The following is a 12,771-nucleotide window of genomic DNA, read 5'->3' as shown; positions in this document are numbered from 1 at the left end:
AGCAGCAGGAAAGAGTTTTTATTTCAACCAAATCAACATCAGTATATATAATGATAATGGTAATATTTGGTCCCTATTAATTATTCAGTAAAATACAAATATAGTACCACACGACAAGTACAGATTTTACTATGATATACATTATTACGGGAGTAATTCAACTGATTTAAACCTCATTTATAAGATTCTGTGGCTGGTGAAGCCAAAGAGCTAAAACAGAAATTTGGGTTACTGTGGCAGGCTAGTGTGAAAAAGAATGGTATACGAAATTGTGGCATTATCCTAAAGATATTTTCACCTTATAATATGGTTATAAAAAGATCAGTAAACAGGCTGAATCAGACTAATTTAGGTAACAGAAGACACTGTTTACAGGATCTTTATTTAACTACCTGCAGAAATGGAAAGATGTATAGTGGGTGAGATGGAAACTGGAAGACAACTGCATAGCACCTTGGGAAACTGTGTTTAATGCACTTCTGGTGAATTGCTAGTCAAGTCAGTTCAATCAAATTTTTAGCAAGTGCTCATTCAATGGCTTGAGAAGGTGGGATCTGACCTGCAAAAATGCTGAACGTGTGCAGTTGCTGGTGAGCTCAATGGGAGCTGGACTCTGCAAGCGTGAAATGCTACAAAATACCAAGCATCCCTGAAAAATACATGAGTTTTCTGTCCCAAACTGGACACTGAAAATTAGGAAACAGTTTTACTGTGCCCCAGTTCCTTCTCAATAAATCAGAAACAGCAAATGTAAATTAAGGTAATGGATCATATGGTCAATTACAGGAAAATAAAACCCAGAAAAGCTGTGGGCTTACTAAGTGAGAACTACCTCTTTTTTGTAGTTGATGAGACAGAGACTGGCGAAGGAATAATGATAAAAACGAAATGGAAGTCTCATGAGCCTGCATTCAAGATGGGCCCATAAAAAGTATACAAACACCTTCATGCTGGTACTTCCTAATTTGTGAGGCTATCAGTTGTCCACTGTAATGCTTCAACAACTTTTTCCATGTGGTAATACTTACAATGAAATCACATTAATGGCAACATTAATATCAAGACAGTAATAAAACTAATTTCAAAGATGATCTGTGAATAGCCCCGAACCACACAAATATACTGCTACTCTAGTAAAAGTAGGATAGGAGTGCATCCTCACAAACCAAGGCATAGTTCACTGGCAGAAAGCTATGCAAAGATTATGATAGTACCAAAGTATATTACACTTAAAATAAGAACATATGCAGTTTAGTATTTGTGATAAATCATTTTCCCAACCCAAGTTTTTTCCTATAGAATGACTCAATTAACATGCATCCCAAAAATTAATTACTGGGTTTTCTCAGATATACGAAATCTTTGGCAAAACAGCCCAAATAAATCAAAGTGGCTGATGATGTTATGAAATAAATCAATGTAACAGAAGAAGTGAAAAAATTATACATCTCCCTGGCATCTTTTCAGAATCAATATGAAATCATAGTAGCATCTGAACGTCAGCTAAACAGCTCTCCCCTTTTCCCTCCTAAACCATAACAGTATAGCCCTTATAAAATGATATGATAAACTGGCTGTTCTTTCTTTTATTTTCTGTTAAAGAGCTTGGATTTTGACTTAAAATAATGGAAAACATGATCAACTACTAATAGTCCAGAAGTTCTGAAACTGATACTACATTTATGATTTGGATTCTAAGGGACTAAACCCCATCACTGTATGAAGCGGGTCCTCTGTAATGACTTGATAGAAAAACACCAGCAAGTATTGATATTCCATTACTAAGCATTGTAATAACAAACATAAAAGAGGTGTAAAAAGAAACATTAATTATGTTCACTTTTGAAAAGCAACTAGAACTGGTCCTGGGGATTCATACATACATGTATGACTTCTCAATCAATTTCTCAGTTTAACAAAATTGCTACTCAAAGTCCAGAAAGTTAGTTCACGTGAATGTCATGTATATTTAACAAGAGATTTAAAGCCAATGATATTTTGTTTGCACATGGAAAAAAAGTTTCTTAGTCAGTAGGATTTAGCAACTGGAAAATTACCCATGTTCCCATAGAATTTAGGCTTTGCTTACACTTTCATCATAATAATCTATGTCCTTTTTTTGTAATTCATCATGGAGGCTTTAGCACTACAGCAGTTAAAACTAGTGTGAAGGCCCAGATTAAAGGGTCCATTAAACAGTAATGAATCATTAATGCTACTTGGCTGTGCCAGGTTGTAAAATAAAGCTATTTCAAATTGCAAATGAATTGTGCTAATCATCAAAAAGTATTAGCAGTGTAAGACAGCTTTCCATTTTAGATTGTTGTCTTAAAAGTGTTAAATTTTAATTTATATCTTTGAAACACTTTCAACTGCCAAACTTACTAAACTACTAAAGCAATGCTCTGTTGCCCAGGATTGCACACAAGCAGCAGAGGTTTGTTGTTGTTGGGGGGTTTTTTTGGTGTGTATGTTGTTTTCTTTTTTTAATGCCTCTTTTAATGAACTGAGCTCTATATGACCACTGTGCAGACAGTTTGTGCTTAGTGTGACATCACACCATCTGCATTCCTTCTTCTCCTTTGCTTTTGTGAATAATGTTTACTAAAAACTGAACAACAGAGATCATGGGACAGAACTTCAGAAACAAACCCAATCATTTTTAAATGCTGTGTTTGCTATGAGCTAATCTCATTCCATAATTATTCTCTAAACAGCTCCTTTCATATAAAAATTAACTTGGTCAAACCATTTTTTAGAAGCCTCACCGACACTAATCAAACCTGACAGTGCTCAAGTAAGAAAAGAGCCCTCAGGTACTAGATGCAAAATGACAAATCTGCAGTCTATGAGCTCTCCCTCTGCCCCTCCCAAATCAAAGCTTTTTAACAAAGACAATTGCCATTAGTGAGCTAACTTAAAAGAAGCAGAGCTCCAGAAATTAATTCCTGCCCTTGCTCCTCAAAATCCACTTGGAATGTGCTCTTGCAGACTTTTATTAGAAACAGCCTGGCGATCTGAACTGCTGAAATAAGGATGATATTTGATGGAAAGGGTAACAGAAAAACTTTGCTAGATTCTCAAGAACGCAGAATTGCAGAAAGGAAACATTTGCCCATGCTTCTGAATTCATATGCTTTGACAGCCCAGGATGAACATTTGGTTTCTGAAAGCAATGTAGCAAAGCAGCTTTTCCACCGACAAAATAACTTTGTTGCAGTCATAGAACTGTAACTTTCCATGCAATAAAGACTGCTTGTCTCCACCAGCATGCATGTGGTGCAAAGCAGTTGCAGAAATCTTTCAGGTATATTTACCACCTCAGATGAGTAAATCAGAGGCTAAACTGACTATTACAACAGGTAAGGTTTCTCCTCAGGTCCTTTAGTGACTGATCTACTAGCTGAAACTACAGATAATTCACTGGGCTTTTGTCTTTTATTACATAACATCTATATTAAAGGTTTTCAAGGTATATTTCTCAGCAGGTTCATGAACATTAAAAGGCATAAGGAAATTTGAAGAATTTTAAGAAGGAAGGAAGGAAGGGAGGGAGGAAGGAAAGCATGCTTATAACATTCAAGGGAAATACCAGGAAACTGAGACTTTAGAAATTATGTCCTTCGCTGTAATCTTTAATTGCATTGTTGTTCATTTATAAAGAGCCTTTCAGCTTTTCCTTGTTCAATTCTATCTGCAGAATCTATACATACATATCCTTAAGCTTCATGATACCCTGATCTCAGAACCTTTGCCACAAGGATGACATCGTTAAATAACTAGAATAGTTTAGAAGCACAATTTCTCAAAGCTGCATTCTGTACTTAGAAGTCTGGCACAAAAGGTCAGCAATGGCCTAACAGAAATCACAGATGAAGATATGCATGCCTTACTGTTACTAGAAGAAATTTGTGATTTATAAATATGGCTTCATACTATGCTGAAAAATCTGAGGTAACTACACAAACCAAGGAGGTTCCAAATTATATATTCAATTGCACACTCTTAACTGATGCATTCAGTCTCACAAGGGGTATTTTGCTGCAGTGATTATGCTAAAAACGACTGGTAATTGACTTTCTGTTTTCACAACAAACTGGAATCAATGACTCAACTAGTTTCTTCCAGTCCTGTGCATACATATTTTTCTGTATTTTTAAATTACTACCTTCTTTCTCACCACTATGTCACCTAGTGTAGCAGCCTATCAATTAAAATCTACGACAACTACAAATACTAAATACAACCTGAGAGAAGATCATACTATGTTAAATGGAAACAGAGGTGCATGCTTCCACTTCTGTTTAGTAAAGTAAAATCATGTTCCATGATTTTACTTTACTAAAATACAATTGCACAAGAGGGTTCTAGAGTGTCTCTATTTAAAACATACCAGCTGGCAAACGGGAGAAGCTCAGAAGTTAATGGTGAGCTTTGGAAACAATCTCAGCAGAAGCTTTTAGTTTTATGTGCTTTTTTTGTCTTGCTATGGGAATACTCTTCTTTTCCTTGTACAATTATTGATTAAAGCCTTTCTGAAATTCTTTAATCAGGCTCTGAGGTTTTTCTTGGCCAACTAGTAAAATCCTTCTAATTGAGGAAACTGAATTAGAAGAAGTTATGATGAAGTCCATAAAGCACTTTACACATCAGAAGCCAAAGTTAAAATTAGGATAAAGAAAATAAATTAGGATACATAGCATATATGTACTTCTGTAAAAATGATAAAAAGTTGTAGAAGAATAGGATGAAAAAAGTTATACAAAAATAGAAATCTAGTGCAAGCAGTATCCCCAAATATTTTAATGAAATATCCTACATAAAATTTGACAAAACACTAGTAGGAGTCTGTATCATCTCAAAATATCTAAAATGGACAAATACATGTAGAAAGTTCTATTCCTGGTCAGTTGTCAAACTGACTAAAATAATATAGTAGACCACCCCTAAAAAAAGTTTGGTAAATAAACAGTTGAGAAAAAAATTCTAAAAAAAGGCCAACCATCTACAAAATGTTCCATGAAGACAGACACAGGCCCCACCAGTACCCACAATACTGTAGCTGCCAGTATTGTGGCAGTATACCTGTATACACTATACATTGATCTTTACCTATTACAGCCTATATTTACGCATATATAATTACATATTATTATATTACAGCCTATATTTAACTGTAAGACTATTTTCCATAGATACTTTTTAGTGCAAAGAGAGTTTGGGACCTTTGAATGCTGAGCCATATCAAACCCAAAAGATTTTATTCATACGGAATGTTATCCTGTGTGTGGTTGGCTTTATAGTAGTAAGTATTGTACTCATGTACAATTTGTTATCAAAGAGTAATCTGAAAGCATTTTTTAACATCCCTGCCCCCCATAAGCAAATGAGATGTTTCCACAACCTTAATTAATTCTATCTGTTCTCTCTCCTCATCACTGGACTCAAACTTCCAAGATCTAGGAAAGCTATTTTAACCATTTTATGGGATAAGAAAAGAAACATACTCCTGGGATCAATGACCAGCAGCAGCTGGGTCTTCTTCCCCTGGTACTGCACACAAACTCCCTAAGAGCTCATAAGCTCTTCAACCAGATTACTTAATTTTGCAAACACTTTTGGAGGTGTTCCACTACTCTGCTTAGGGTATTCTTTGGCTTGCCTTTCAGATGCACCTTGCTAGTTTCACTGAGTGTACAGAACCATGCTTGGATCAGGACCTGGTTTTAGGCAAGGTAACATCCCAGCTGAAGCTGTTAAAGTAGGATCTCTGGATTTTGTCCAGAGTGTACATTTACAAACCCAGAAATTAATAGAATTTAACTGAACTACAGTCAAAGATAAGCAAAACACCTCCCTTATTTTCATTTGTTCCAGTTATTAGGAATCAATGTTCTGACTGTAATGCATTCAATCCATGAAACATAATTCACTTTCAAAGGCTCATTTGTGGAATTTTCAAACACATAAGACAAGCTTACCTTTCTTTAAACTGAAAAATTTATATTATTTCTGATACTAAGATATGCAGGAAAAATATGGAAAGATGGGGTTATGCACTGTGCTTTATTTAAGAATCTATCTTAAAACTTCAAGGCTCGTATTTGTCCTTCCACAAACTCTGAGGGAATCTTGATGTAAAGGTTTTCCTTTTTGTCCATTTTTATTTTAAATACTTTGTCTTACAGTCCAGATTTCCAAAAATTAAATGGCTTGTCTATGTAACTCCACTGGTATGTGTACTATCATTAGTGATACCATTATTGGCAGAAAACTCTGTCTCACAAGAAGACTTGATGAACATATAGGATGACTTAACATGAAAACTTCCCCACCTGTGTGTCCTTGTACTTTTCTCTTAAGTCCATGAGTCGGTGATAAGCTTTAATTGCTTCTGAAAACTCTCCAACATCTGTACTGGTGAGAAGATAGTTCTCCCATATTTGCCAGTGCTCATAGTTGCACTTGAGAGCTTCTTGGAGGGTTCGAAATGCTTTGATTCTAATAAATAATAAAAAAAGAATAGAAAATAAAGTTCCATATTAAAGGTTTAATATAGAAGATTTCTATGCTAAAATCAGTTAGCATTTTATCAACTAAAAAGCTACTTACTTAAACAACCAGGTTTAGAAAACAGTGCAATGTAAAAGTTACTGTTCGTAATTTACAATATTGATAATTCCTTAATCTCTCTTGTCAATTACTTTCTATCAGTTCACTCCAGAGTACACTCTCTAGAGTCTGAACTAGGTAATTTCTATGTTAGCTCTCATTATGACATTTTGACCAAAATTCATTATAATTGTGTCATCTATGTCAATATTTTCTTTTCTGGTCTTTTAACTGGAACGATGAGAAAACAATCTTACTCATGCTGCAGTTGTAACACACATTAAAAAATCAAAAATCACTGAGTTCACGGCAGATGTCGAATGATATTGACTCATTTCATCACACAAAGGAAGGCTACTTAACAATAACAGCTTTTTGTAATTTATTTTAAAAATTTGCACATGGTAAATGTGCATACCCATTGCACAGAAGCCCAGCATTTTCAACTATTTTTTTTTAATGTCAGCTGGAAGCTTTACTTACACTCTCTGTTCTTGATGCTGTGCTGCTCAGTACAAATGTGTCAGAGTGGCCCCAAACACTATTAAGGTCCTTCACCAAAGGTGCTGCCCAGTGAACCATCTCATAGTGGCAGGAGAAAGTGTTGTGGAATAAAGGCGGACAGCATAATTCCTATAAAGCCACTGTCAAGTCAGGATGCACCTTTATTTTTTCACATGGATCCATTGCAGGCAACACTCTACCATTCCTTTACTCACGGAGAGAAGTAAGAGCATTCTGTGGTAAGGAACATGAGACACTTTGGCCAAATCAAGAATACGGGCTGAAAGCAGCTGACCTACAGTTTGCAGCCATATGACCTCCTGCACAACATCCAACCAATACTGCTCTGGCAGAAGGATAAAAAGTCATAATGCAATCTGAAGCATATGTTGGTGAAGTCTGGGTGCCTACTGTTTAAAGCTTTAAAGGTACTGCCAAAAGTTTCAATAACTTTGAAACTTTAAAGAAAGCTTTGCTAGAGAATCAGGATGATATGGTTCTTAGGACTTTAAGAGATTGAAACTTACTCTCAGCTGGACAGTCATGATATACAGGAAAAAAGCACAAAGGAATAAATTCCTTTAAATGAAAACTTGAAACAGTTTTCCCAGTCTGGTAAAAATCATCTTTGGGGAGGTCAGACAATAAATCTCTTCTTAGTAAAGATCATATAAATATGGCTTGTTATCAAAATTTGCAGTTTACTTGCTCTATTGCTTGAGTAAGTTGCTAAAAGTGCTGCCTCTAAAGAAAGACAGCTCAAAGAAATTGTTGGTTGAGTTTCAGAAAGAGAGTCCAGGATATTTTAAATACCCCAGCCAGTAAAAAGGGAATATCTAACTAGTGGATCAGGCCATTAAAAGTTTAGAATGGCTGAGTCAGAGAAAAATATAAGTAACCGACAATCTAAGCCCATAGCATTAAACATGACCAAATACACGTAAAGAGAGCTGAGTGACAGAGAAAATATCACTGAAGGAAAACAGGTCATTTGGCATAGCTATGGCAGAACAGTCCACAGGCAGGACATTCCCATGTTCACTCCCCTTTTCTCTCTCCTAATATACTGATACACATAATGCTGCTGAGTAAATGTACTAACAGTTGGGTCTCCTCCACTGTTAAGAGCCTTAGTAAGGCATTTCAGACTCCAATTTTGATATATCATATTAGAAAATAACAGAGATCTGCTCCTTCCTCTGTGGATTTTGCTAAAATGGATGCTGGGATCTGCTACAGCTCTCTGACAGGCTGGAAGATGCTGACTGACTGACTGATGTACCCCAGTCACCTTGAGAAACTGTTTCTGAAACTGCTCTTCAGCATCTGTAAGATTAGCCTGTATGATCCCCCCCAATCTCCTCAAAAAAGTTAATAGTTACCAGGAGGGCAGATGCCAATCAGATGGAACTGTGAAATGTAGACAAGATACCAGAGGGATGGGATGAAAATGGCATTCCTCAAATCATCACTCTCGCTATGCTAATAAAGTCCTCTAAGTTCTCAAAACAAATCCCCTATGTATTTAATAAATCATATAATGATGCAATATCCTTAACCAGGATTCATATCCAAGCAGGAAACAGTAGGCAATACCAGTGCATCACCCTGTCTTGGAAACCAGGAATCTTTTACCCAAAAGACAGAGGGCCAGTCCCACTTTTTCCTGACAAATAGGAGATCTGGATTTCAAGGGTCTCCTGGCACCCAGACCTTTTCTGAAGACCAGCATCTGTTTTCATCACAATTCATTTTTCTGGAGGAAATTCATAATACACAAAACTTGTGGACTCTTAAAAAGCAAACAACACCAAAACCCAACAAAATCCCTTTCATTTGGGTGTCAGCAGGTTGTATGCATACACTTTTCAAAAAGACTTTCACATTTTGTATTTATCTGTTGTATGAGAATCTGCTAAGCCTTACTCAAATGCACAATACTTGAGCGGGACTGATTTAAGAGCCTGGTTGGAGTAAAGCTTGATTTTGATGAGGAAGCACAAGAAAATAATTAACTTTAATATCTTATTTTTGTTTTCCTTTAACACACACACACACACACTTTTTTTTTTCTTTTTTGTTAGAAGCCCTGAAAAATAAGAATTTACACTTTCACCGCTGCTCGGCCCCCCAAAATAAATTATACCGAAGTGTACTACTATAGATATCCTGTTTTGGGAGTGGGTTAAACTAACTCAGAGTCTTGATCTGTAAGCGACCACACAAATAATCAAAGAAGTTGCAAATTACACAGCAAATACAGGCCACACTCAGCCATCAGGATATAATACTGACCTAAGATTTCCTGTACACATATTCCTCTCCCATGTGATTCCTAAGGAAAAAAAGCTCTGAAACATGGCTCCCATTTACTACTCTTGATACTATATCAAATAGCCCACAAGCTTTGAATGAATTTAGCATGTTAAATTACAAGAGTAGATTAACAATGATAAAACCAACCAATAAAGTGAAATTAATCACTCAGCAGTTTCTCAGCCTTGTAGTATATGGACAGAAAAATTATTTGGATTAAAATACTTTTATGAAACAAGCATAAGCCAGTACACTGAGTAACTGACATATCCTTTTGACCTTTATGCAAAAAAAGGAGCAATCTCAATCACATAGTCGAAAACAGTAAGTTGAGCATTCTCCAAGCACTGACAAAGATGAAAGGAACTACTGAAAAATTAAAACAAGCTCTTGTTTTCTATTACTTTTTAGTCTTGAGTAGTGATTCTAACCTTCATTTCCTCCTTCCCCCTAATCCCACTAAAATATCAAACTATCTCTTGAATTAATATTACTTCCCACATTTCCTTTGTATGTTCATCAATTCATTCTTTCATGTAAATTTACTAATCTTTTCCTCTTTTTTAGTTTGCCTCCTGACTGCATAACTGTATAACGGATGTCAGATTTTGAGTAAGGTTTTTAAAATATTACCCTATTCTTTTGTCTCATTCTTTGAGGCTAAGTTACAATGTGAAAATTCTTCTTAAATATTAAGTACTTCCAGGTATTCTGTGTCTACATTTAACTTTTATTACATTGAGTTGAAGTACAAAATAAGATAGGCAGTCCATTTAGGTCAAAGCTTCTTGTATTAACTTAATTTGGATGGAAAAGAACAAATGACCTAGTATGTATGCAGATCTCCATCTGCTTTTATATTATAAAAAATAAACTGCCTGGTTTTCCCTTAAATCTACTGAGGTTAATGTAATATGAATTGACATGGGTCTGAATATATAGTTTACTTGAAGTGGACGTATCTTTTTAACTTTATAGTCAAACTAGTTTCCAACTTTAATATGAATGTTTTGCACTGTTGTACTTACTACATCATAAATACTTTAAACAAGAAAAAAGTGTAGCATGAGAGGTTGCTACTTTTATAAAGCTTATGAAAGTATTTCCTTTAAAATTAAATACATTACAAATGATCCAATTTGCGAGAGACAACTGAAGGGATGACAATTACAAAATACGAGGTAACCACATTATAAGAATAAAAACCTCAATGTCTAAAAAATGAACCTCCCCTTATTTATTTTGGATACAGTATCTTCTAATCCTTTTGAAGTACTTACTTCTGTTTTAATCTGATATAAGCAGTTGATAAATTGTTCCAGGCCTCAGCATTCTGTAATGATAAAAGGAGAAGTACCAAAACATTATCCACTTACATTATGCTTACTTGATAAAAATACATAAATTAAACTTCTATGAAATATCATCAGTTTTGCTAATCACACATATTAACCAGCTATCTTCTACAAGGCAGTCAAAATATTACATTGAAATAGAAGTTATTAAAATAAATACATAAATAAATATTACTGACTACAGTAACAATCAAGTCTATAAATATCAATTTACTGCATTCTGGTTGGAATACACTAAAGTCAGTTCTTGCCTTCAGTTTAAACTCTAAACATGCATTCTGTTCTGGATCTAGCTGGGATGGCTGGAGAGGTCAGCGCTCCTGGCAGCTCATCACATCTCACTAGCTGGCAGCGTCTTACGTACACTGCTTCGTTAGTGGAATAAAATCATCTGAATGTTCCCCTAATACATCTCAGGCAAAACTAACAGGGTTAGTTCCAACAGAGTTTATCACCTGTTTTAGCTGAAAAGGACTACAGAGCGCTCAGACAGTCTTCCCTCTGGTGAAGCCAGCGAGCCATGTACAGAGATGATTCGCGCCTGTTGCCTCACACTGCTGCAAATCTGAAGCAGCACCACTGAATTCAGCAAAGCGACAACCAGTACAGATGTGAAGAATAGAACCTGGGTACTGCAACAAAATGTTCTCTAGTACTGAAGGCTATCCTCAGGCTTAAGTAGTATTTAAATTGTGTTGGGAAACCCTTTTTGAGGCTTAATTCATGAAAATGGTTCATTACGTTGCTGCAGATCACTGTATAAAGATAGGTTTCACCTCTGTAACTAGGAGTAATCCCTGCATCCTTTACTCACAAAAGAAATACGTAACACACTGAAAAGGCAGTTGGCTTGTTCATATGAATACAGTCAAGTACAGGTCCCAGACAGATAAGTGAACACAATTTTAGTATCTACCTGGAAGTAAATCTACTGTACTGAAGCAAAAAAAAAATAATTATATCAATATATAAAGTAAAAATTCCAGTTAAATACAGGCTTGTCTCTATGTGCATTTTTTTCCCAAGGAAGTTGTTTCATTTTATTAATGAAGAAAAAATAATATTCTGTTACCTTTCATTATGCTCTCATTCTTTTTCCCAAGAGAAAAGAATGAATAATAGTTTCTATCAAGTAGGTGGCATTAACTCTAAGCGAGCAACATGCTGGCAGTCAGGCCTTGTGACAAAAGTGCTGCCAGTGCATTCCTGAGAGGTAATCCAGCTGATGTCTCTGCTACCTCAATGCAGTCACACTCAAACAGCACTATTGTACAAACACTTACCCCGCACATCCTGAAAAACTGGCTAACAAGTTCCATTCTCCCTGCGCTCATGAACTATATAGTTACAAATGTACCTGTCATACAACCACTTATTTGACTTTCTTCTTCGCAGGAAAATTTTATTATTTAGATGACTAAGTATTTTTGTTTGTTTTGGTTTATCTCTCTTTTTAGCACTCTTCACAGACTACTCATTCCCTTTTCTCTGTTTTAGCAATGTATGCAAGCATAAAGGAATTTCTGCTCAAACATATTTTAACATTCACACACAAATACTTGGAGAAGTTAAGTATTGGGCAAGTATTTTTATGATGCCTCATGACAAAAATATATCCTTCATGCACAAGTTTAATTTATTTAAAGGACTAAGATTTAAAGAAGTTTTTCATTATTGCTTTGCTTGTTTATAATGAAAACATCCTTGTTGCTTTTAGATAAGCCATCTGAATTGCTTGTTGAAAAGTACGTACATCTGGTTCCAATGTCACACAGCGCTGAAATGCTTTGGCAGCACCTTCGTAGCTTTCCAAAGCAATGTATGCACAGCCCAAGGAAAACCATACACCTAGCTGGAGAGAAAAAATACACGATTACATATATACATACATATTTCTGCACAAAATAAGTAATTTTGCCTGGATGCTCCAACACACACTACTCTTGCTGATTTTACCTGATTTTCAGCTACCATAAAAGTACTG

General features: G+C 35.6%; 1 protein-coding gene across 1 annotated transcript in view; it reads right to left on the bottom strand.

The window, feature by feature from the left end:
- Positions 1–12,771, bottom strand: part of TTC27 (tetratricopeptide repeat domain 27) — a 126,605-nt gene that overhangs the window by 7,928 nt on the left and 105,906 nt on the right. Inside the window, exons 14-16 of the mRNA XM_037405672.1 lie at positions 12,541–12,639; positions 10,713–10,765; positions 6,336–6,501 (exon numbers count right to left, since the gene is read on the bottom strand). Of these exons, the coding sequence (XP_037261569.1) occupies positions 6,336–6,501; positions 10,713–10,765; positions 12,541–12,639 (318 nt within the window). The remainder of the gene's footprint in view (positions 1–6,335; positions 6,502–10,712; positions 10,766–12,540; positions 12,640–12,771) is intronic.

Source organism: Falco rusticolus, chromosome 12, assembly GCF_015220075.1.
Source record: "Falco rusticolus isolate bFalRus1 chromosome 12, bFalRus1.pri, whole genome shotgun sequence".
In the NCBI taxonomy this organism is placed as follows: domain Eukaryota; kingdom Metazoa; phylum Chordata; class Aves; order Falconiformes; family Falconidae; genus Falco; species Falco rusticolus.
Note: the sequence above shows the minus strand (reverse complement) of the source record. Positions and strands in the feature narration are given on the sequence as shown.